Here is a 24,467-nt window from a genome sequence, read left to right as displayed (position 1 = left end):
GCGGGGGAAAGAATGAGGGAAACAAGAACACAGACAAAATAGGCAATATATATACCACACTGTCAGGACAATGAGAGGGGACACGGGGTACAATGAGATACCTGGGGGTAACTGACCTGTCTTCGGGAGTGCAGAGGGATGATCAGGGAAGGCTTCTAGTGTGAGATCTGAAAGACCAGAAGATGTCAGCTAGGGAAAATGGGCAGGAGCGGGACACGGAGAAAGAACAGGGTTCCAGGGGAAAAACCAACCTGTGTCAAGGTCTGGAGATGAGCGAGTTCATGTGCATTTGGAAACAAACAAGCTCAGAGCTGAGAAATATGTCTGAAGAGGAAGGCAATAGCATACAATGTCTTACATTAACACGTAAAAAATGTGTGATGTTTAAATGAACCTAAGGGCAAAGATAAGCAGCTGGAGAGTTTTTAACAAGAAAACGGCCCAAGCCAACGGGGCCCAAAGTAGTTTTTTCGTTATTCCACCATGACTTGGCCATCTGCCCTCCAGATCCATTAGTGACAATCCCTATATGCTACTCGTGAGCTGGGCTCATCAGGCATGTGGGTCAGCCCTGTCTCTTTACCTGGCATATTCTGAACACTGAGCCCGACCCCGACAGGACAGCACTTCCTGTGTCTTGTTCCATCCAGACCATACAAATCCTTCTAGAGGTCCAGAAGTAGCTTCAAGAAGCTACTTCCTGCCTTTGGGAGGAAAGCAAATATAAAACAGGCCCAAAATAGTGTGAGTCTGAGAAGCTGAAAACCAGCCACCATAATTACGACTATTTTTATCTATCGCCCAAAAAAGAGTACTGGATCATTTTCCAAGTGTCTCTCTAAGGAAGTTCACGTGTTCATTCGCAAGTACTCCAGACTCCCAGTGCAGAGACACAACCGGAAATGAGGCTATAACAGAAATGGAAGCCAAGCCGAACACACAGGGTGGAGACACTGGGCAAACAGCAGGGCCGGTGGCACCATCACCAAAGAGGGTGGCGACTCCACCATGAAATGGGAAAACAGATGCCCAAAGGTCCACAAGAAAAATCAGCAGATGGTCAGGGACAAACGCTAACAAGTTTGGGAGCGTGGGCATGCCCACAGAGGGCACAACTGTCACCTGCAAATGAACATGACCCACCTAGTGCAATGGGCGATGGGAGGCCAAGGGACACGGAGGAAAGAAAGAAGACCTGCCTGGTGACAAAGGGGCATCACCCACTGCATTCCTTTGCTACACCTGGCGAGTCACCTAAGCACACAGGAACACACTGCGGACATCTGATGAGCACAAGGGACATCAGAACAGTCCTGCTTCCTGAGCAAGCACTCAGGTTTATTTACATCGATAAGGCTTCCATCAGGTAACTGTGTCTGTCAACTAGAATTTATTCCTATTATCGCTCTTTATCCCTGTGAAATTCCCTTGGGTTTGACGAGTTCATAGTTAGCACGCTCATCACTGCTTTCATGGCCCTGGCTCTCCTTTATTCTCCTTCACAGTTAGGAGGTAAAGCCAGGCGGCCAGGTTCCTGTCTCTAGCCAGGCATAACGAAGCATTAATGGAAAGCGCCGACTCCACAGTCAGACCGCCAGGGTCACGTCCCACTTCTACACGCGCAAGCCCTGTGACCTTGGACTGGTGACTTATCACCTCCAAGCTTCGGTTTCCCATCGGAAAAGATGCAGCGAACATTACATTAGACGATTCCATGTAACACAATTAACACGGGACTGAGAAAGGCAACCAGCTCTCAACTTACGCTAACTGCTATTACCACCATCATGTCTGATGGCTGCTTTTCTTTAAGTAAACGTCACTAAGTGCCTAATAGGTCACGGAGTGCCAAACAATATAACAGACCCTCAGAAAACACTGGTGAGAGAAATCCTCCAGGACCAACAAACCAATTTCTTCAACTAATAAATTAGAAGTAAAGAAAGGGAGGGGAGAGGAGATACGAATGGGAGAGACTAGACTGAGAGACTTAAGAGGTCAGCCAACCAGTCACAACATGTGGACGGAGCCCATTTAGAACGTTATCCAAACATCTGTCTGGATAGCTGAACGCTCACCAGATATTTGATGATACTAAGAAATTATTGCTGAATTTTAGATGTGATAATGATATTATAGGGTTTTTTCTTTTTTAAAAAGGGGGCCTCGTGTTTTATTAGAGATAAATTCCGAGATACTTTAGGATGAAATCAACGTCGTACTTTGGATTTGCTTCAGAGTTCTGTGAGAAGCTGGGAAAGCCGGAGGACGTCGGGATGAAGCAGGACTGGCCCCAAGGTGACAGCTGCTGCAGTTAGGTGATGGCATCTGAAAGTTTGATATATTCTTCTCTGCTTACAAATACTTGAGGTATGCATAAGAAAAATATTTTTTAAAAAATACTGATGGAGCCACATGTACAATACAGCCTGCCCGCTGTTTCTTCAGAGACCGTCATTGGGGAATGAGATCATTCATGAATCGGGGCACATGGACGGCCTGGAATCCCACGGCCCTGGTGGAGACCTGCCAGCTGTGGTCACACCTCCTTATCTCCAAACTTCTCAATTCCCAAGGGCCAGTGCAGCTGTGCCGATGACATGGCTGTGGTTGATATTAACTAGAGTCAATGTATAAATCCGAGCAAATGGCAGAATCAAGAGTCAGAAAAGACCTGAGCGTGACCATCTTGCACGGATTAGATGCTAAGGCTCCTTCCCGAAGCAACTGAGGGGAACAGTAAGCAAGGGGCCCCCTTGAAAGGTGCTCTGTCAAAAGATGTCCCCTCCTCTGACATTCCAATCTGAGATTCACTAGAACCGGCATGGGACCCCCTCTATAAGGCTTTTAATGATACTGTGTGTTTTTTAAGAGCTCCTATCTTTTACAAAGATATTCTGAAATATTTAAAAATTTAATGATATAAAATCTTGGATCTGCTTCAAAATACCATGAGACTGAAGAGTAGGCCAGGACAGAAATGAAGCAAGATTGGCCAGGAGTTACAAACTGCTGAAGCTGGGTGATGGGTACGAAGAGGCTCATTATGCTATTCTATTTTTGGACATATTTCAACTTTTCCATAATAAAAAGCTTTTAAGAATTCCTTGGAGGTTTACCCTTGTTAGTCATTCACGCTTTAGTGAGAAGTACACCAATCCGTCTAGAAAAGAGAACTCCTAACCAGTTTTCACTCACACATAACGAGCACGTAAATACTCAGTTTTGTTTCATGAGAAAACCATTTTTCCCCCTTACATGAGGTGAGAACCTGGTTATAATCACTCAGCATCATGTTATTAAAATAAATAAATAAAAACACGCTATACACTATACTTTTCATTTTGAGCATCAATTCCATTTGATCTCAGCTCAGAGTTCTTTATCCTGAGTCCTTACATGACATTCAGTATTTAAAGGCTCATCGTTCTTTTAAAAATGACTCTCAAATACATCAAGAGTGTTGGAACCCATTGGTGCCAATTCAGGAAGCAAAGTGCTGGCGGTTTAACTGCTCCCAAGGTCTGAGCTGCTTCAGGAACTTTTATATTTTATTAAAATGATGATCACGTTCCATCATCTACTGTGTGCGATTATGAATGTATTTTTTACCAGCTTGATGCTTAAGCTCACTTTTCCATTAAGAGTAACTCTGTCATCATAATGAGAAAAAATGTGGCTAGTAAACCATTTATGTCACCCATGAGCAAAAATTCAGGGCCTAACTACACTCACACAGTAAATAATAAGTATCCTATTGTTGAAAAATCAATAAACAGCTGGCCTGGGAGAGAGGAAAGATCCGTTTGCAGAGGATGAACAGGCAGCACTGAAGTGCGGCACGCAGGTGAGCAAACAGCAGGGACACGGGCCTGGAAAGCGAGACGTGGGACGATGTAAAGAAGGCAGCGTCAGGGAGCCCTGGTAAGCACGGAGTGGGAGGGGGAATGAAGGGAAATGACATCTACCGATCATATGCATACCGATCGAAGCCACGTATGGGCTTTGGAAGTCGGTATCAGAAATAGAGCCTACCTGAGCTAAACGGGAATTACCGTTAGCAGCCAGGAAAGTGAGGGGATCCGGCTCAGAGAGGGACTGGGAGCAAAACAGCTCTGGCAAGTTCAATGCAAGAACGACGGGGGAAGTGCCAGGATCCTGCCAGTGAATAAGCGGCCTGCCGGCACTTCTGCCACTCTTGTGTAAGTCCGGAGTCAGAGCCTCCGCCGCCCCGGCTCAGGTCACACACACACCCCTGGGCCAAAGGAGGGCAAGGACTTAGATTTACTCCTCTACCAAAACAGCAAGCAGTGGTGGGAAGGTCATTCCTCCAGGAACTCAGGACAGAAGGGAGAAAAGGCATCGAGACACCTGCTGTCCACCACAGGCACTGACCCGGGCCCTCAAAGCCACCCTTCTTGTATATGCCACTGACTACATTTTACTGACAAGGCTTATGGAGGGTAGGTGGCCTGCCCAGGAATACATGGCAGTAAGTGACAAATAAAAAAAAAAAAGAGAGAGAGAAGTACATCAACTGTCCCCCCACATTCTTTCATGACTCCATTCCCACACGTGTTTACAACTTTCTTGGTAAAAGCCAACCCATTAATAAAATGGCAGATAAGCATCACAAAGAGCTCCATTTATGCTAACAGAGGGATTGGCCAAAGTCTTGGTGTAATTCAATGCTAACAATATCCACAGATGAAAGATCACTGACAGAACCTTGCTCTGCAACCAAAATAAAATAAAAAAATTACTGTGGGGTCGTAAATGCCATTGGAGGAACATCTCTGCCTCGACCCCACCTCTAGCACGCCGACCAAAGCCATCAACTCCACTGCTCCCAGGCTTAGGGGCTCCCACAAGGATACACAGTGCGACATACATATGGCGTATTACTGAATTGTACACTTGAAACCTATATAATTCATTAACCAGTGTCACCCCAATAAATGTAATAAAAATACAAAAAGAATTTTAAAATTTTGAAATAGTCATTTTGAAATAAAACATCTTACCTATGAAACAAAAAAAAAAGGGAAGTTAAGGCTGGCAAGAGAAATCTGCACTCTGACGTGGCAATTTGGCGCTTAACGCAAGTGGATCTGACAGCGGCTTGCAAGTATAGTTTATGCTTACGAGTGTGTAAGCAGACAAACACGCATGATTTGTAATAAACGCTACCACCACATAACCACAACATATAGAAAAACGCCTATGTTTCATGTGTTAGGCGCCTCATCAAAAACTTAGCCTCCTAGTTTTGCCATTGAGTATGGGGATAATTAATGGTTTCTGATAAAAATACTGTATCATATCAAAGAAGCACCTTTACTCTTCGTTTATCAAGAATATTTTTATCAGATATCGATGGTGGATGTTATCTATGACTTTTTCATACCTATCATGATCGGTATCTGGTTTTTCTCCTTTGACCTATTAATGAGCTGACTTGATGAGTTTCCTAACATTAAGCCATCCCTGAAATCCTAAATAAACCCTACTTTTATGTGGATTGTTCCTTTAAGGTGTGACTGAATTTGATTGGGTAATAGCTTTGTAAAACTGTTACGCATTTATGCACAAATGAAACTAGTCTACAGTATTTTTTCTTATACTATCTTTGTCAGGGCTTTGTAAAAAAAAAATATATCAAAGTAAAGCACACTTGAACCAAAATACAGATACAGAGATATGTATAAATATAGATATATAGACATAGGTATAGATGTAGATAATGCTTTAAGTAAATATAAATAGGGAAGGGCTTTTGTGTATACTTTGAAGGGTTTCCTAGAAATCACCGTAAAAACCTGCAGCCTTGCTACCTTCTAGAGAAGCAGTTCTTTAACTGCTTTTAGAACAATTTTTTTTTTTGCTACCCTTCAGGTAGTCGGCCTCGTCTTTAATTAATTTTGATAATAAACATTATCCTAGAAAACAGTCCATTTCATCCATATTGTCACCTTGATCAGCACAAAGTTGTACATGGCATGCTCTCCTGTTTTTAATCGTCTCCGAATCCAAGTGTACATTTGCTTTCTTAATTTCAACATTACATATTTATGTTTTCTCTTATTTCTTAGTCGAAGTTACCCAACACCTCAATTAAATAGTATGTTTCACAGAACCAGCTCTTCCTTTTATCAGGTATAATGGTTTGGATGTTTTGCTAACATCTGTTCATCAGGCTGGGCCTGTTTCTGGAAAGTTCCCAAAGCAGCCGACATCAGCGATAAACACACAGACTCTGCCAGCCTTACCTCGATGAGCTTCCTTTCATAGGAGCTTGCTAGTTCCTCAGCGACTTCCCCTGGCTTCTGCTCAGTGACGGTAACTTCTCCATCGACATTCCAAAGATTTGGTACAACTTTAGGAAAAGAAAGACATTCCATAAATATTTTAACAGTAATCAAGTTTTTCTCCCAGCCAAAAAAAAAAAAAAATTTTTTCTTCTTTTCCAAATGGCTTCTTCAGAGAGAAAGCTCTTTCTAAGGGGAAAAAGAATCACAATGACTGACTATTTCAACAATGCAACACTTTCACACACGTGCAGTGAAGTAAATGATGAGCTGTATTTAAAAATGGAGGAACCGTCATAGAGACAGACGCACGTGAGTCTGGGGAACAACCTTGTCACTACCTCCCATTCCAGGGGAAAATGGACAATATGCTGGCAAGACAGAAGAGCCTACACGTGCACCTTTTGCATTGGTCGAATTTCTTTTTCTCCAACAAAAAAAAGTTTTCCAGTGAGGTGGTGACTGCCTACAGCCCAATCTGAAACGACAGTAGGGTCAGAGTACGTGGCCAGCCAATGAGAACTGGCGCTGATCAACCATACTTAGACCAAAAGCAAAGCAGCTTCCGGGAAAACCTCTAAAATCAAGGCATAATGGCAGCACAAAGGCATCATAACGAGACTGGCTCCCGGGTCAGCGCAAAAGTCAGCAGGATATCGAGAGAGGAAGCAAAGAGAAGAGTGAGGGCCACGGAGTCCAGGTTAAGAAGCGTCGACTTTAATGGACAGACATTCACCAGGTTTTTGCACGTGCAGTGACACTTATTTGCAAAAGTGTTTTAAGAAGATAAATGATAAAGAGGTGGGGGTTGGGTCTGTCTTAGGATAAAGCAGGGGTTGGCATATAGTACATTCTCAATAAATATTGGTTGGAATTATCTAGCTCATCCCCAGTTTTTATTGATTTACACAGGACCGATGCAAGGGGGTAAATAAGGAAAATCCAAAGGGAATTCGCCCAGGCATGATATGACAGAGGCTTGAATTAGCACGTGGGCCTTTACGCAGGTGTGACATTGAAAACAGGGGAAAGATGGTCAAATGGCATAAGGGACTAGGAGGGTGAGGCACAAACCGCGTGAGTAAACAACAGGGTTTGTTCGATGTTCTTGAACACAGTGTGTTCCGTGTGCTCTCTGAAGCTAACTGAACAGAACCGGATCCCACCCCGGAGGGCTTTACTATGTGAAATAAAAAAATATTAGAAGAAAATCTTCCATTGAAAAAAATTAGCACGGTAGACACGAAGAGGTATTTCTACTTGTAGGTATATATCCACATATGCTTGCCTTGTAGAGAAGAGAAAATAAATAAAAATTGGGAATAAACCGGGTGATTCCAGGAAAAGTAGAACAAGAACAGGAAAACTCCTGCACCAGTGGTTAAGGAAAAGCTCCGATGGCGTGTAATAAGAACACGGATCAGCCCAAGTCTGAAAGCCAGCGGCAACTATGCAGATCCAGTTTCCTGCGTGTTCTGGGAGGTGAAGCTCCTGGATGCCCTGACCGAGAATGATGAGATGCCACTCAGGCAAAAGAAGAATCTAAGGCTCGCCTTCCAGTGCCTGGAATTTGAGAGACAAGGGGACGGGGTGAAAGGGAGCGGCACGGAGGGAGAACGTGGAAGTGGGGACATGCTGAGCAAATATGGGGGTCGCTGAGCCTGAACTGACCTGCGGCTCCATCTGCAAGCCTTCCACTAAGCAATCATCCATCAAGCCTCAACCAGCTAGAGCCCGTACAGGCATCAAGGCCCCTGAATGACAACACAGAACATACTGGAATGAAACGCTAAATGGTTTCCACCCTGGTAGCAGTGACTACAGTTCCAACCACTACTTCAGGGAGTGACCAGATAACAACGTGAAACCTGAAATAGGTATTCAGAAAAAATTTAAAGGGCTTCCTGTTAAAATTAGCAGACCGAACACATTAATTTACATTTATATCCTCTCAGCATCCCATTAAAATACCAATTTTAAAAATTCTTTCCCCAGGCCTTGCCCTTAAAGAAAAAGAATGAGCGAGGAAATAAGACAACAAAATTTTAGAAGCTGAGAACCAGGTAAATAATTGGTAAATAACTTGACAGACCTGAAAAGATTTCATTCATAGCCTCAAGTGGGCAACATCAAAATACCACCTGATTAAAAATGGATTAAACAGAAGACTAAGGGTTTAGTCTCCAGAACAGGTAAAGCAGTGGGTATCTCCTGAGTTGAAGGCAGAGGTATCTAACTGAAAATAGATCAAAATAAAACATGTTGAAATTTTGAGGTCCTTCCATTCCCTCCCTCCCTCCGCCCCATTTGCAGAACAGCAGGCAGCCAACATATACCTGTAAGAAGGGAATAGAAAGCATTTTCCCAGAACTGAAGTGAAAAGACCTGAAGTGACCAATTTGGGGGACTCTCCAGTTAAAAAAAAAAAAAAAATAGCATAGCCAGATCATCCCACCAAGAAATGATCAGAGTTTTAAGCCAGCTTTTTAAGACTCCACTCCCGCTCTGTGCAGCCAGACAGAAATCACCTTCCAATTGAGACAAGCACCTAAGAAGAAAGATAGGGACCACAGTAAACAGACAGAGAAAAATGACTTGGAGGAGAGACACAATTTAGGGAGAAGTACACTTCAAAAGCAAACTAGCAGTAATATTTCCAGAGAGAGAAAAGATGGTGTAGCTGAGAAACGATAATAGGAAGATGTTTAAAAAGAAGAAAAAAAAATAACAGAGAGCCAAAAAAAAAAAAAAAGCGAAACTAAGATATCAGAAATGGAACACTAGACATAAAAGCTAGGAAGTAAGAAAATCTCCAGAAAAGAGAGTCAAAGGATAACGAAATGGAAAATAAAAAATAAAAATGGAGGTTTACCATATGAAAAAAGCTCAAGTTGGGGGGAGGGAGGTGGTAACACAGAGAGGAGGAAATCAAACATGACTCCGGAAATGGCCCGGAGCTGACAGGAGCTCGGAGATGGAAGAGCTCCATGAGCGGCCCGCACGACGGATGAACCGCGCTCTCACGCCTCCCGGTGAAATTGTACAACATGGGGACACAAAGAGAAGAGGGAGCAAACTTCCAGAGGAGAAGCAGAGTCGTACAAAGGAGAGAAAATTAGAAATGGTGTAGGATTTCTAAACAGCCAAACTGTAAGCTAGAAAACGACGAAGTGACACCATCGGGGGAAATAGTTCCAAGCTAAAATTATACACTAAGCTTAACTAAGTGACAGGTAGGTAAAGACGTTTTCAGACTTGCCACCTCTCAAAACTGTGACTTCCCACCCAAAAGAAAGATAAGAAACCTAGTTAGAAAGAAACGGAATCCAAGAAACAGGGGCTCCAACACACAAACACGAGTGAGAAAATTATTCCTAACTATCAAAAGGTGAAAAAAACACGTACGGCCATTACAGAGGAAGGAACGAAGCGCGGATACCTGCTACAACACAGGTGACCCCTGAGAACACCACGCTAGGCGAAAGGAAGGCCACGTGCCACACGTGCCACTTACACGAAACGTCCAGGATGGGTACTGGTTTCCGGGGGGAGTGGGGGAGGAGGGGCGGGGAGAGATTGCTAATAAGTATCTAGGGTTTCTTGGGGGAGGGGGATGACAAAAATATTGTACAGTTAGACAGTGGTGATAGCTGCGCAACCCTGTGAACACACCGAAAGCCACTCAACTGGGCACCTTCGAAGCGTAAATTGTCGGGTGTATGAATTATATCCAAGGGGTGGGGGTGGGGGGTGGCGGGCTGCAGTGACTGGAGGGGACAGGGCCACAGAGTAGCCGGGCTTCTTCCAGCGACAGCAGGTCAGAGGCCTCCAGGCGAGGCTGCCTCGGGATGAAGCCGAGGTGCCGAGGTTTTGAACATAGCAAGGAGATTTCCTTAACTGTGAGAGCATTTGGAGTTGAATTAGTATTAAGTACATAGACACCAACCAAAATTTTTCCTTAATACGGTATTAACTCAAGAAAAATCCAAAAAGTTGTGTAAAAACAATAATTATGTACCTCACGGCTCGGTTGGATAGCATTTTCCAAGTCATGATAATGTCATCGTGGAGCAGGGATCAAACTGGAAAGATTATATGTCTGTACTGGGTGGGTGGGTGTGTATGTGGTGGGGGTGGAGGGTTCAAAGAAAGCTAATCTTCATCTTCCAAGGTGAGAAATCAATAAATAACACCTACGACTGCAAAAGCAACAAGTGGCAATAGACACATTTTCTGAGACATCAAGGCAACCACCAAAGAAACCAGTTAAAAGTTGCTTGTGGGGGTGGGAAATGGGGGAGGGAGGTGGCTGGAAGCATCGGGTCTTTTAGAATAAACTGTGTATAAAAGTTTGATTTAAGAAAAACAAACTAAATTTGATTTTTGATAAAAAGCAGGATTTGGGAGGAGGCTGCGCTTAGCAATGAGACTCAGAGAAGTTAGATAAGACCGCAGCAGAGCCCAGCAGAGCAGGGCGGGCACCCCCACCGTGAAGGTGGGTGTAGCTGGCTAGGAAAGCCTGGTGCTAGTGCACCTCTAAGGTGACTTGCTCTCCAAATGGCCTTCGGCTCCTTGCCTGGCCTAGGTGTCTCTCCTCCACAAGGGACTCTGCTGATCAGAAAACACGGCCATCCAGCTGCTGGATGTCTGTACATCTCCTTAGAAATCAAGCCACTGGCCTTTTGTCCTCAGGCCCCAGCCGCATTTAAGAGGAATCAGCAATCTTCTGCGCTGAAGGAGACAGAGGCATATATAAGCTTTTTAACTTCTAAGACTGGGGGACAGACCTTGGACAGTCATGAATTTATAGATCTCTTAGAAACTAGCCAGCCAACCTTCCCCTGCAACCATCTGACTTCCTCCTGCTTTGGCTCAGCTCCTACAGCTTTAACAAACTTCTACTCCACATTTAATATAACATAACAAAAGACTAATCTCAACAATCTCACACCCTCCTCAACAGAGGGCAGCCTTTAAGATGGCCCCAGGATTCCTCCCTTTTGGAAGTCGCATTTTTAGATAATCTCCACCCCTGAGTGTAGGCTGGACTGACTGATCATCTCTAATGAACAGAATATGGCAGAAGGGACAAAATGTCTCTTCTGCGACGAAGTTATAAAAAGACTGTGGCTTCTGTCTTGGGTGCCCTCACTCACTCTGAGGAATACCAGCTGCCATCTCATGAGAGAGACCTACGTAGCAAGGAAATGACATACCTGGCCACCAGCCAGCAAGGACCTGGTGTCTGCCACCAGCCACATGAGTCGACATGGATCCTCCCCTAGTCAAGCCCTGAGATGACAACTGCAGCCTCAGCTGATGCCCTGACTGCAGCCTTGTGACAGACTGAGCCAGAGCATGTGGCTAAGGCACGTCTGGGTTCACATCCTACACAAACTGAAATAAGTAAATGTTTGTTGGTTTAAGCTAACGCGGGGTAACTAAACCAGTGCCTTCAACCGTTCAGCAGGGACCTCTTCAGAGACTACTCTAAGACTCTGAGTTCGAACTTGAAGTTACAAAGATGGTGACCTTGTTCCATACATGACATTTATAAAAAGGAAAACTAAGAGGGGACTTTGCCAATATATCTCTATAGCTTATGGATTAATATCAGGAAAGTGGAGGGAGCCATTTAATTGGCCAGAGACTTCCCACCTCTCTATTAGCAAGGTCATTATGTGCGAGGCACAAGAAGTCAGCCATCCCATTAAGTTTACACAAGCACCACCTAAGATTTGTTTATTTTCAAGTCAAGAAGGTGTCATCTGCAAGAGAACATTTGTGTGTTCAAGGAAAGCAACACAATAAAAGTCTGAGTAACGTCAAGTCATTTGAGAGACAAAAACAGCAAGTTACACCCCCATTCCATCCCATAATCCCTGTACATCCCCCAATAAGCCAACGAACTTGGAGAGGATCAGTTGTGATTGAATTCTGAAACTCGAATCTGAACAATAAACACAGATGTTGTAACTGATCAAACTAAAAGTGTGTTGTTGTCTTTTTAAGATGCATATTTCCTGAGAGCGATCTGTCTGTTGGTTTTAGAATGGAGAGAGAGACAATAGCCCAGGAGAAAAGAATATATCTCTCTACGTGTCAATAATAGCTCACTCTGAATCCAAGAACACAAACAAGGCTTGAAACATTGGTCCGCAGTGCAATCTTAAGTCTAAAACTGAATCATTAACAACCTCAGCCGATATCTGGCAGTGTTCAGAACCTGCCATTCCGCCTTGATCAAGGACTGCAAGAGGAATACGGCTGCCAGCACCTAACCGGGCAGAACCTGCCATCTACATGGTTAGATATTTCAACATTGGATGAGAACCTCAAGTTGTATTGAAAAGGCCAAAACACAAAGATAGGTCCAAAAGCAAAAAAGAAGTAAGGGCTGTATTTAGTGTGCTAACCAAAATTTGAGGGCTGCATCCATACACAATGATTCTCATAAAAATAAAATAATATTGCTTCATCTTATATAACACTTGGGCATTTATTAACCATCTTCAAATGCATCATCTCATTGAATGCTATTATTATGAACACTGCTTTGCTGGAACAAGTGTGGGTACCTGCTGTCTTGTAGGGACCGCTGTCACCTCACCCAGGAGGAAGGTTCTCCATTAGAAGCTCAAGGTGTCCCAGAGTTTCCATCACACTGACCTGGCTTGCTGAGCTCAGTCTGGCCATCGAAGCCTGTGCCAAAGGTGAAGATGGCCACATTATTCGTCCAGCACAGGATGCCCCATTAACCCAACTGACCTGGTCAACATCCACGTTACTCACAGGAAAATCTGCACTCGATTAACTTGCCTGCGCTGAGTAGTCAGCGAACTTCTCCTATGTTTCCATGATGGCATAATTATAGACATTAGGCTTCAAATGGAAAATTTTGGCAAAAACAATAAGCTTTCTCTTTTTAAATCTAAACAGTCAGATGCTGAAAATGTGTTTGGTAAAAGCACAAAAAACACTGACTTTAAATCAGAACTATTTCTCTGTTTCAGAAAAGCTGTGGGTTTGCTAGCACCATGAGCAGGTCATTTAAACTTAGACAACACGATATGGTTCTTCAGCTCCTTGCAGGCCCCCATTACTGTTTGGAGGTATCTGTGATAAGTCATCTGAAATAAGTAGACACTATGCGGCTCTCACTAGCAGGCACCAGAGAACACATGGGGTTTTCTGCCTAAATTATTTTAAGCAAAACTTCAAATACCATGGAGAGCGGCACGGCAAACAGTATGATAAGGTTACTGTTTTGCTTTCAATTTGGACAAGCTTAGCATGACCCCAGATACAAACAGTGGGGATGCTGGTGGCAAAAGAGGATAAAGAACCGTTTTCAATTCAGAGACGGTGCCCTTGAACATTCTGATGGACAAAGGAGGTGCGCCGGGCCCTGTACCAGCGGGCCAGGTTCTGTATGATGGCAAATCTGGGACACTCTGAGATTCCAAACGACATGGTTCCTCCTGAGTGAGGCAACAAGGATCCCTACAAGACAGCAGGTAACCCCCAGTTGTTCCAGCAAGGGAACAGTCTTCACAATAATAGCATCCCGCATTTTCCAAGTGTTCTCCATGGCAAGTGGAACGCACGGTAAACAAGACAGCGTGAGCTTTGCGATCAAGACAGATACCAGATGCAAAGTCTGGCTCTACCACTCGCCAGCGAGTGACCTTGAGAAAGTCTCTTATTTACTCAACGACTTGCTGCTAAAGATTACATGTCAAGTATGAGACACTAGGGATACAGAGATGTATTAAGTGGGGAGTGAATGCCAATGTGAAGCTCACTCTCGAGTGGGGGGACTCAGAAAATAAAGAACTATTTAACATGTCAGGCTGTGAGCAGTGCTCAGGAAAGGTTAAAGCATGCGAAAATGATGGCGGAAGAATGCTAATTAAACAAACAGCAAGGAAAGGCCTAAGGAGATACCATCTGAGCAGAGACCAGAATAAAGTGGGGGAGTGAGCCATGCGAAGCTCTGGGGGACAGCATTTCCATGAACTGCAAGTGCAAAGGCCCTGAGCTGGTAGGCACAGGCCTAGCGTGTTCCCAGAACAGCAGGGAGGCCAGTGCGGCTAAAGAATAATGGATGACGGAAAGACCAACAGGAAGTGAGACCACGAAGAAGAGGGCAGGGGTTTTCAGGCTATAGTATTTTATTCTGAGCAAAATGGGAAGCCCTGGAAGATTCTAATCAGACTTTTTTTTTTTTTTTTTTAAAGATCATTCTACCGGCTGGACGAAGGGGAAAGTGGCCAGGAGGGGAGATGCACAGCTCAGGCCTCCCTTCGAGGAAAGACTTGCCATTCTATTGTGAGGAGTACCGTTAGCTGACGACTTCCAGCTCTAGCACCTTGCAGCCGTGCTACCCTTCCTGGGCCACCTTAGCCAACGGGTGAGCACAGAGCGGTATCTCTGTCCAATATGGGACACCTCTGATGAGCAATCTTTGCTCAGAGCTCCCCACTGGGCTGGGTGGGCAAAATTGTTAGATCTGCAACCGCGTCTGAGGCTTTCCCTGCCCAATGCCACCTGTCCCCTTCATCTCGCATCGGCACTATCCCCCAGTACACCTCTGCACGGCTAATTATGTCTCAGCATCTTCTTCCTAGAGGATCCGACATGCAGCTAGTTAGAGCGCCATGGCAGTGGACCAGACAGGAAACACTGCTGCTGGTCTGGACCATGGTGATGGCGATGGGTGTCAGAGGAGTGGAAGAAGGCAAGGAGGAAATGAGAACTGCTGACAGGTTTGATGTGGGGTTTGGGTGAAAACCAAGATTTTTGGCCTCAGGAACCAGGAAGAATGAAGTTATCATTTCACTGGTCTGGACAAGTCTGAGGAAGGAGCAGGTGAATGTCATAATGCGTGGCTGGGAAGAGATGAGTGTCCACTAGAAGTTGGTTTTCAGACAAGTTAGGTTTGATATAACCATGAGTCATCTGAGAAAAAACAGCACAAATGCAGTAGCCTATAAGTCTGGACTTTCGGGGAGATGTAGAGTCAGGAGTCGATGGCGTAAAGATGATAGAAACCCAGGACTGGCTGAGGTCATCCAAACTTTGAAAGCTGAGTTTCCTCCTATTACAAAATGATAACAGGCCCAACCCCAAAGAGCCACAGGATGAAACACCACTGCCACCCAGCTCAGCTCCAGGTTCACGACAATCAGGTGTCACCAGGCAGCAGGTCTCTGGCATCTCAGGAGAGTGTCCGTCTGCTTTAACACGAGAGATGGCTTTGTAGGGATGGAACAACAGATGAACTCAGTGGCTGCTCAGCTCATTTCGACTTTGGGGAAGGGTGTCCCCCCAAATTGGAACGCTTTATTCAACCTAGAGTTTCTCAGGAGAAGCCAGGCCGTACTTAGGGAGAAGGCAGCATAAAACAGACACGAGATCGTGGCACTCGGAAAGGAACAGTGCAGGAGAAGGTCCCACGACCTAGCCCCGGCCTCAGGCTCCGGCACAAAACATCCACGGACAGCAGTAAGGCAAACGGGCCACTGCCCACCGAGCCCTCTGGGCACGGCGAGCGCGGCACCGTCCTGATGACTCTCGTCATCACACTTAAGGCCCGAAATACCATCGCATGACGTCGCCATCGCAAAGTAGAAAACAGAGGTGTGGGTTTTTTAAACACTGTAAATGCAACATTAACCCCGGTCTGCCCGACTGCAAAGCCCCAGGCTCCTCCCAACTCGCCACACTGCCTCCCACCATCCGGAGCCTACTCGCCGGTGTGGTACCACCTTCCACTTGTGGCAGACTTCCAGGGCCATGTGCTGAACGCCGGAGGAAACCCACCTCCCTACATGCATCTCTCCCTCCCTCTCCCCTCCCTCTCTCCTTCTCCCCACACCAACGCCCCACACACGTACCCTCACATTTTGGGTTGCCTATTCATGGTATGAGAACACTACAAACTTCAGACTTTCCAGAAAGTTGAAACCAAATAATACAGACCCACCCACCTCACGGAAAGATGATTCTCTGGTACAAAGCAGTGGGCTCATGTGATAGCCAAGAAAATGTCATGCAAAGAAAATGTTACCCAAAGAATGTCCTAACATGTGATATCCACACCAACAGAATCTACCCAGAGAATGCAGACTTGTCTGCATCCGTCAAGAACAGGACCAGGACCCGTAGATCGAGAGGGGTGTTTTTTAATAACTGACAAGGAGCTGTATATGATGAGAAGTGTGGGCAGAGGCACAAGGCATCCCTGATTCAAACCCTGGCTCCGTCACTACCTAGAGTGAGATCTTGGGCACATTACTGCAGTCCTCTGAGCCTTGGTTTCCTCGTCTATATAATGGGGATAATGATATCTCCTGGTGAAGACGAAACAAGAGAATATTAACTACTCTATATTCTCACTCCAAGCATTAAAGACATGGTAATTTTTAAAAAGACAAATGCAAAGTGACAGCTTGCTTTCTTTTTCAAATAAAGACGCCTTTTCATTAGAAGTTTCCACCTCCTATAGGTCTTTCCAGAGAAATCTGCTCACCTGTTTAGATGTCGCATCTCGCTTCCAAAAGATCATCTAAATATATAACACATGCACAGGGACAGCTGGGAATGGCTGTTGCATAAAACCAGAACTGTCATCACACCCTTTGCCAAGCACATTTTCACCTGCTCATGTGACGCAGCCTAGCAGAGGCTCCGACAGAAACTCGAGTTGTGCTTTTCCCCCTAAGTGAAAAGTACTTGGACGGTGAGAATCACTTCTTTTGCTGAAACAAAACATGCAGCCAGGCGTGCCAGACGAGTGATTTCTTGCCCTGATCTAACTGCTGCAAAAGTGTTTGCTGAACAGAACTCTGGGCCCAACCGCACTCGACAGCCCCAGGGAGGGTCGGCTTGTCAGCAGTGGGACAAGGTGACGGAGATGGCTTCAGGTGGTTTTAAAACTGCTCATTCCGAAATGCAGATGTGTCTAGGTTCAATAATTAAACTAATAATAACAATATGTGTGAGTGATGTGGTTCTATTTTGGTGGGAGGGAGGGCAGGAAGAAGGGAGAAGGAAGGACACCATCCAGTGTGTACCTGGTGGTCTGAGCAAGGCCATACCTGAGCTGTTAGCCTTGGTAACCTGGGACCTGCAGAGCAGTGGATATCCATCGGTGTTTTCACTCCAAACCTTGGACTCATTTTATTCAAAACAACAAGCATGTATGACTCCTGCGGCTCGTTCTTAAAACAGTAGAGCGACCCTTATCAGAGGCAGAAATTGTTCACCTGTAAGCCCTGGGTTTATAGGATTCGAAACCTTCCTTGGGAAATCACTGTACAACCTGCCCTTAGGAAGAGACTCCTGGAATTTCAAACACCCGTGCAGAGGATTTCTCCCAAGGGCCTGGATCCTAGGACTCCGTGCCGTACTACTGGCAGTAAGGTGCCGTGCAGTTAGAAAGGAAATCTGTCAACAGAATGAGAGGGACACAGCAGTGCAAAGCCACAAGGAGCTGAAGTCAGACGGACCTGGGTCCAAATCCCTGTCTGACCGCTTTTTGCAAGGCACTTGGCTGCCCCAAGCCCAGCCTTCCGCTCGGTAGAGAGGGGACAGCTGCACGCATCTTGCAGGGTCCCGCTGGAGGATTAGACAAGGAAGTAGATGAAGCAGCTAGCAGAGGCCTGCTGCAGAAAGCACGCCCCACACCCGGTGGTGGCGGTCATTGCAGTAAGTGATGGAACGTCTCGTCGTGACCTTGCCTGTCTACCTAGACTAGAAGTGCCTTAAAGGCAAAGGCTCCATCTTGTTTCTCTGAACCCACGTAATGTTTATAACCAGATGGGGCACAAATTCGATTCTCAATACCTCCCGACTGCCTGCCTGACGCCCCCTGGAGTCTGCATGTACCAACTTACCAAGAACAACGGCCAGTATTTGCCACTCCTGCTGGAGCTGCCACTAACTGACCAGCGTCTTTAGCATGGCTCTCAGGCCTTGTCACTACATTTTCCTTTGTTTCTTTAACGAGTTTATTTTCTCAAATGATAAAAGTAACACATGTTCACTGCAGAAAAAACAAACTCATTTTTATATTTTTATGCCCCTGTTGTACATAGGCCAGAGCTCTGCAAATCAAGGAACGGGGGAAGAGGGTATCAGTCCCAACGCAGCTGATATGTCACATGAGAATCGATTATATTTCTAAACAGCTCACATCCTCTCAAAGGTGGGTACACACCCACTCTCTCACTTGTTCCACAAAGCTACTCGGGGACTGGGCGACTGTCCAAGAAGAGAAGACACAGTATTAAAGCAACAGCAGTCAGTATTTACTGGATGCTTACTAAGCGCCCGGCACTATTACAGCGCTTTACATGTACTGACATATTTCATCCTCCTTCCTATTCCAAGTGAAGAAACTGAGTCCACACCCTTAACCACTATGTTACACCAGCCCACAGGAGCTCCAGCCTTCGACCAGACCAGTCCAGCCTGCCTGGCACAGGCAGATGCAAATCCCGACTCCAGAGGGAGGGCCTGAGCAAGCTTCAGACAGACTGGGTGTGCTGTTCCCCAGGATGTTGGTTTTTTCCACGTGACGTGAGTGCCACATACCAGAAAAAACATGAGTTCAAAAACCCTGATATTCTACATAGAACCACTTGTTTTCTGTTTCCCATTTCATTATCAATGCAAAAGTAATACAAAAGCTCTAGTTTGTTTTAAAAAATTCAACCCAAGAGAATTGAACATATACGTCCACACAATAGCCAAAAGGTGGAAGCAACCCAAGAGTCAATCATTAGTGAGTGAACGTATAAGCAAAGTGTGGTATACACGTGCAATGGAGTATTATTCAGCTTTGAAAAAATGAGGAAAATGGAACACATTCGACAACTTGGATGAACCTGGATGACATCGTGCTAAGTGAAATAAGCCAGACAGAAAAAGACAAATACTGCATGACTCTACTTTATGAGGCACCTAAAGTAGTCAAATTCATAGTAGACAGTGGTTTCCAGGGCCTCGGGGAAGGCGGAATGGGAGTTACTGTTTAGTGAGCACAGAGTTTCAGTTTGGGACAATGAAAACGTTCTACAGATGGATGGTGGTGATGGCTGCACAACGATATAAATGTATTTAGTAACACTGACCTGACAGTTCAAAATGGCTAAGATGGTCAACTGTATATGTATTTTACCACAATTAACAAAAATTTTAAAGGAATGAAGTACTGACACATGCCACAACATGGGTGAACCTTAAAAACATTACACTAAGTGAAAGAACCAGATGCAAAAAGCCACATATAGTATCATTTCATTTATATAAAATGTCCAGAATCTGCAAATCCATAGAAACAGAAGGTAGTTTCATAGCTGCCAAGGGCCGGGGAAAGGGGGGAGAGGGGGGTGAGAAATGACTGTTAATGGTACAGGATTTCTTTTCGGGGTGACAAAAATGTTCTGGAGTTAGACAGCAGTGATGCCCACACAGCTTTGTGAATATACAAAGAAACACTGAATTGTACGCTAAAAGCAGACAAATTGTACGGTACGTAAATTATATCTCAATAAAAAATTTTAAATACCTAAGTATGGAACGCAGAAAGCGCAGGTCACTATTAAGCACGGCCTCCTTCTCCCCCCAGTCCCCTTCTCCTCACCACTGTCACGGATGGTCCTGCTGGGCCACATACTCTCCCACGTATTCATATGCACAGGTACATATTTACATACTGAGAGGTTTGGTTTTGTCTCGTTTTATAAAACATAAACGGCACGTCACGTAGCCACGTTTCACTCCACAGCCAGCCTGGGCAACCGCACCCCGCCCGCACAGCTAGACCAGCCTCACTCTTTATCACAGCCGCCTTACAGGAAGGAAGCACGATCTAGTTCACCGAGCTCGTATTGATCCCAATTCAAATAACGCACCTGTCTCTTGGTGCACCTGTGATAACCTTTCTCTGTGATGGAATCCTAGAATGGAACGGCTGGGTCAGAGGTTACACATAGTTAAAATTTTGATAGTTCGCAAATGTTCCCAAACCCAAATTCTCACAGCGTGTTCTGTGACCTTGAACAGCTATCTCGCTTCCACAGGCCTTGGGGTCCTCATTGATGAAACCGAGCGGAAGACTTTCTAAGTCGATTTCAGTTCTAACGTTCATTTTGTAAACCACGAGCTCAAGAGGAAGCGTAGCAAGGAGTCAAGGTGAACTGGAGGAAATACTCTCAGTCACAGCACAGCCGCTGCACCAGGGAGGACTGGCTGAGCAAGCCCAGAAGGCAAGCAGCAGGAGGAAGACACCAGAAGTCTGAAACATATTCAAAGAAACAAGGCCTTGAGCCCTGGGACTGACAAGCCACGGGGCAGGGACTTACACCCCCAACGTGAGGGACACAGGTCTGGGCTCTGAGAAGTGATTCGCCCAGCAGGTACCTCAAGCAGTGTGCAAGGACGATCACACCTGAAGCCTGATGCCCAGAGCGGGAAGGCAGTCAGCAGGTGCCAGTAACCCAAAAGACTGGGAAGGAAGATGATCCAGGAGGAGTTTAAAAAAGCTCACGCGATTAAAGCTGGAGATTGGAAGTCCGTCCCTGCTGCAGGGACCCGCAGGAGGGCAGTGTCAAGGCGGAAATGGAAACGCCCAGAACACAGGCAGGGAAAGAAAAATCGTCATCCCTGCAACTCAAGGTCACGGTGAAGTCAAACGTTTCGAGGGGCAAAAAAGGATCGGTTTAGAAAAGAAATCACGTTGAAAGCTCACATCTCTTACAGATTCTAAAGAAAGCCACAAGGTCAGGTCACAATCGAAAGAAAAATGAGGTCACAGAGAAGCACAAGAGAAGCCTCAATGTGGCAGCCGCTTCCTGAGGGGACAGAAGGAGGAATAAGGATGAGTAGATGCTCGTCGGGAGGAGCAGAGGCCAGAGCAGTCGCAGGCCCCAGGGCAGAGGCACATGCTCGAGGGGGCGGGAGGGGAAGGCTGCTGGCGTGGGGGTGGAGAACAGGGGCTCGTGGACATGGCGGTGACCTCAGCAGGGAGATGCATTAGATCAGCGTGGCTCTGATCTAATGGACTTTATCTTATCCATTAGATAAGAGTGGACCGTGGGCCACCCTCATCAGAATCACTTGGAAAGGGATGGGATAGGTGTGGGGAGCGTTAAAATGCAGATTCCTGGACCCCCGTTCCCAGAAGTTAAGCGGGAGGGGCAAGAATCTCCATTTTAATAAAATACCCAGGTGGTTTCAGGGAATTTTGAAAGCCAGGGCACTTGGCGATGAGAAAGTATCCTAAGACAGACCAGGAAATGGGAGAGCACCCAAGGGCTCTCCTGCGGGACCCACACATGGCCCTCCAGGGCCAGCCCCAACGCCACTCCTCGGCACTGTGCCCTCTGTCACAGCTCTCATCAAGGCTGCAGGGGGAGAGAAGGCGGAGACACACCTGGCACCCTCACACCCAGCACCTAAGGGCTTGTGCGAGCAGCGGGAAGGTAGAGGGAGGAGTCCATTCAACCTACAACCCTCTAACGCAACCAAACCTGCACCGCCTCCTCTCAAAGCTGGGGCACAAGGACCCAGCGGCCCAGCCACGGCTGCTCCAGATTCTGACTGACTCCCTTGAACGCCTGGAAGCTGAGGGCATTTCCTTTCCACGTGAGAAAGAGGCCAGGACATATGTGGAACGACATGATAATAAATGACCAACCAGAGGCTATTTCAAACAGCCCAGAGATGGTCAGCAGCCCTGACAACTTCCCAGAAAATCTTAATTCTATCTCAGAAGCCAAAGCAACTCAGGGCAGGAGGAACCTGGGGAAGGAACCGGCATATTCCCAGCCAGAGGGCTGAACCCGCCTGTCTCTGTCTCTGCGCTGATGGGACGTCTCTTGTCTGCTTACATTGGCCCCTTTATATTTGATTGTTACAGGCAGATAGTGACGCGAGACAGAAGTCCTCTTCCGACTGAGACTCTAGAAAATTTCCCAAGGGGGGCCGGAAGTCCTCGTGAATGTCTGATTGTGTATTAGATAAAAAACTCTAACTGAGGAGACGTCAGATGTAGAAACCAACTCCCAAAACTTTGCAAGTCCCATGTGACTTGGGCAGATGGAAAGTATCTCTTCCTCTTAGCTAAAATTGTAAAATAATTTTTTGTAAATATGTCTTTGACTCCGGTTCCTGACGGAGTTCCTAAATTCCTTGGAATTTCCTGGATGACAGGAGAGGCTTCTGGTCTAATCAGGTGGCTGTGGGTGGGCTTCTGGATAGCTCCTGGGTGGGAGCTGATCACCAGTAGGACCAAGCTGCGACTAGAAGCTTGGAACTTTCAGCCATGCCACCCTAGAAGGGGAGAGGGGCTAGAAACTGAGATAGCAACCCTTCGTGCCCACGTGATGAAGCCTCCATGAACATCCCTGAGATGCAGGGCTCGGAGGGCCTCAGACCCGCTGGGAGGTGAGAAGCTCAATCCACGCGCCTCGTCAGCTGGCCCTTCTGTATCCTTTGTGAGAGTCTGTACAATAAACTGGTCAACGGACGTAAAAATTCCTCAGTTCTGTGATCCGTCCTAACAGATCACTGGGCCAGAGGGGGAGGCTGGGGAAAGCCCCAGTTTGCAGCCAGGGGCCCAGAAGTGCACTGGTGACCTAGCCCTCATGGCTGGCGCCTAAGCGGGGCAGGTCAAGGGACCAGGGTCTGTGCCACTTGTCAGCATCAGAACTGAGCTGAACTACAGGACACCCATTGGAGAGTTGGCTGGTGTGAAAAAAAAATCCCCACAGACTGGTGTCAGAAGTGTTGTGAGGAAGGTAAAACAAAGCGTTTTTTCTTTTAGAAACACAACTCATTCTCCAAAAAGGCTCTAGAACCCCAATGCCACAGAGGCGTTTTCCCGGCAAAGACTGCTAAGTGGTTGCTGTGGGTCACGTGCTCGGGTCCCATGGGGAGCAGGACATGCTAGGCTGCCACCTTCCGAGCACTTGCATGTGTGTGGAAAATGAGCAAATAAGTAAAGAGGACAATTTCTGAAGCTATGCAAAATATAACCAGCAGAAAGTGCCTTGGGGAGCTTCTTTAGACGAGAGATTGGGCCTCTCTGAGGAGACAAGATCATCCATGGAAATACCACAGGGAGAATATTCTGGCAAAGGGACTGGTGAATGCTATGACATGGGATCGAGGGACAGAAAGAAAGCTGGTCGAGTCGAAGCATGATGAACAAGGAGAGTGGTGAGAGATGAGATGGAAAGGCAGGTGGCAGCCAGAAGATACAGGGCCTCGCGGGCTGTGAGGAGAATTGTCCACCTATTCTCATAGACAGGCAAAGCCAACAGAGGGCTTTAAGCAGGGGAGACATGTGATGCGCTTGCTTAGTTTTAAGTCACCCGGTTGCTGTGTGAAGAAGGGACTGCAAAGGCAGAAGATGAACGACAGGGGACCAGCTGGGAGCTCATACAACATTCCAGACGAGATGGTCAGAAGAGGTCTGTCATCTCTGGGGTGTATTTTGGAGCTGACAGGACTTCCTGATGGATTGAAATGGGAGAGGAAGTATGCAGAGAAAAGACAACTCCTAGACTTCTGGTGTGAGCACCCAGCTGGTGGCACTGACTGAGACGGGTGTGGCAGGGAAGATGGCTCCCCAAAATGCCTACACTGTAACCCCTGGAAGCTGTGACTATGTTACTTTAAACAGAACAGGGCCCCTGAAGATGCTTAGGACCTTGAGGTGGGAAGATTATCTCGGACTGCCCGAGTGGGTGCAATCTAATCACATGAACCCTGAAAAGGAGAGAATTTTCTCTGGCTGGAAGCAGAGAGAGAGGTGGCAGAGAAGGAAGACAGACGAGACGCAGCAGAAGGGGAGTCGGATTCCAAGAGTGAGAAGGAGCCAAGGTGCCACTGCTGGTTCTGAGACGCAGGGGCCATGTGCAGACACTGGGGAGAGCTGGTGGGAGAACCAGCAAAAAAGAGTGAGGACCCCGGTTCCACGACCACCTGGAACTGAATTCTGCAACACCTGAATGAGCAAGGCAACGGATTCTCCCCTAGAGCTCCCAGACGGGAACACGATGCTGCCAAACCCCCGTTCCCGCCCAGAGAGATCCGTGTCAGACAGACTTCTGACCTCCAGCACTGTAAGATGATGCGGCTGCGCTG

The 24,467-nt window shown here is 46.3% G+C and overlaps 1 protein-coding gene across 3 annotated transcripts in view; it reads right to left on the bottom strand.

Moving 5' to 3' along the window:
* The window catches only part of SNX29 (sorting nexin 29), a 283,033-nt gene that overhangs the window by 32,443 nt on the left and 226,123 nt on the right, over window positions 1-24,467 (bottom strand). For all 3 annotated transcript variants that reach the window (XM_023529637.1, XM_023529638.1, XM_023529636.1), the window contains exon 13: window positions 6,270-6,376. In XM_023529637.1, the coding sequence (XP_023385405.1) occupies window positions 6,270-6,376 (107 nt within the window). The remainder of the gene's footprint in view (window positions 1-6,269; window positions 6,377-24,467) is intronic.

The sequence above is a fragment of the Pteropus vampyrus genome, unplaced genomic scaffold (genome assembly GCF_000151845.1).
Source record: "Pteropus vampyrus isolate Shadow unplaced genomic scaffold, Pvam_2.0 Scaffold40, whole genome shotgun sequence".
In the NCBI taxonomy this organism is placed as follows: domain Eukaryota; kingdom Metazoa; phylum Chordata; class Mammalia; order Chiroptera; family Pteropodidae; genus Pteropus; species Pteropus vampyrus.
This window is presented reverse-complemented; position numbering and strand designations above follow the sequence as displayed.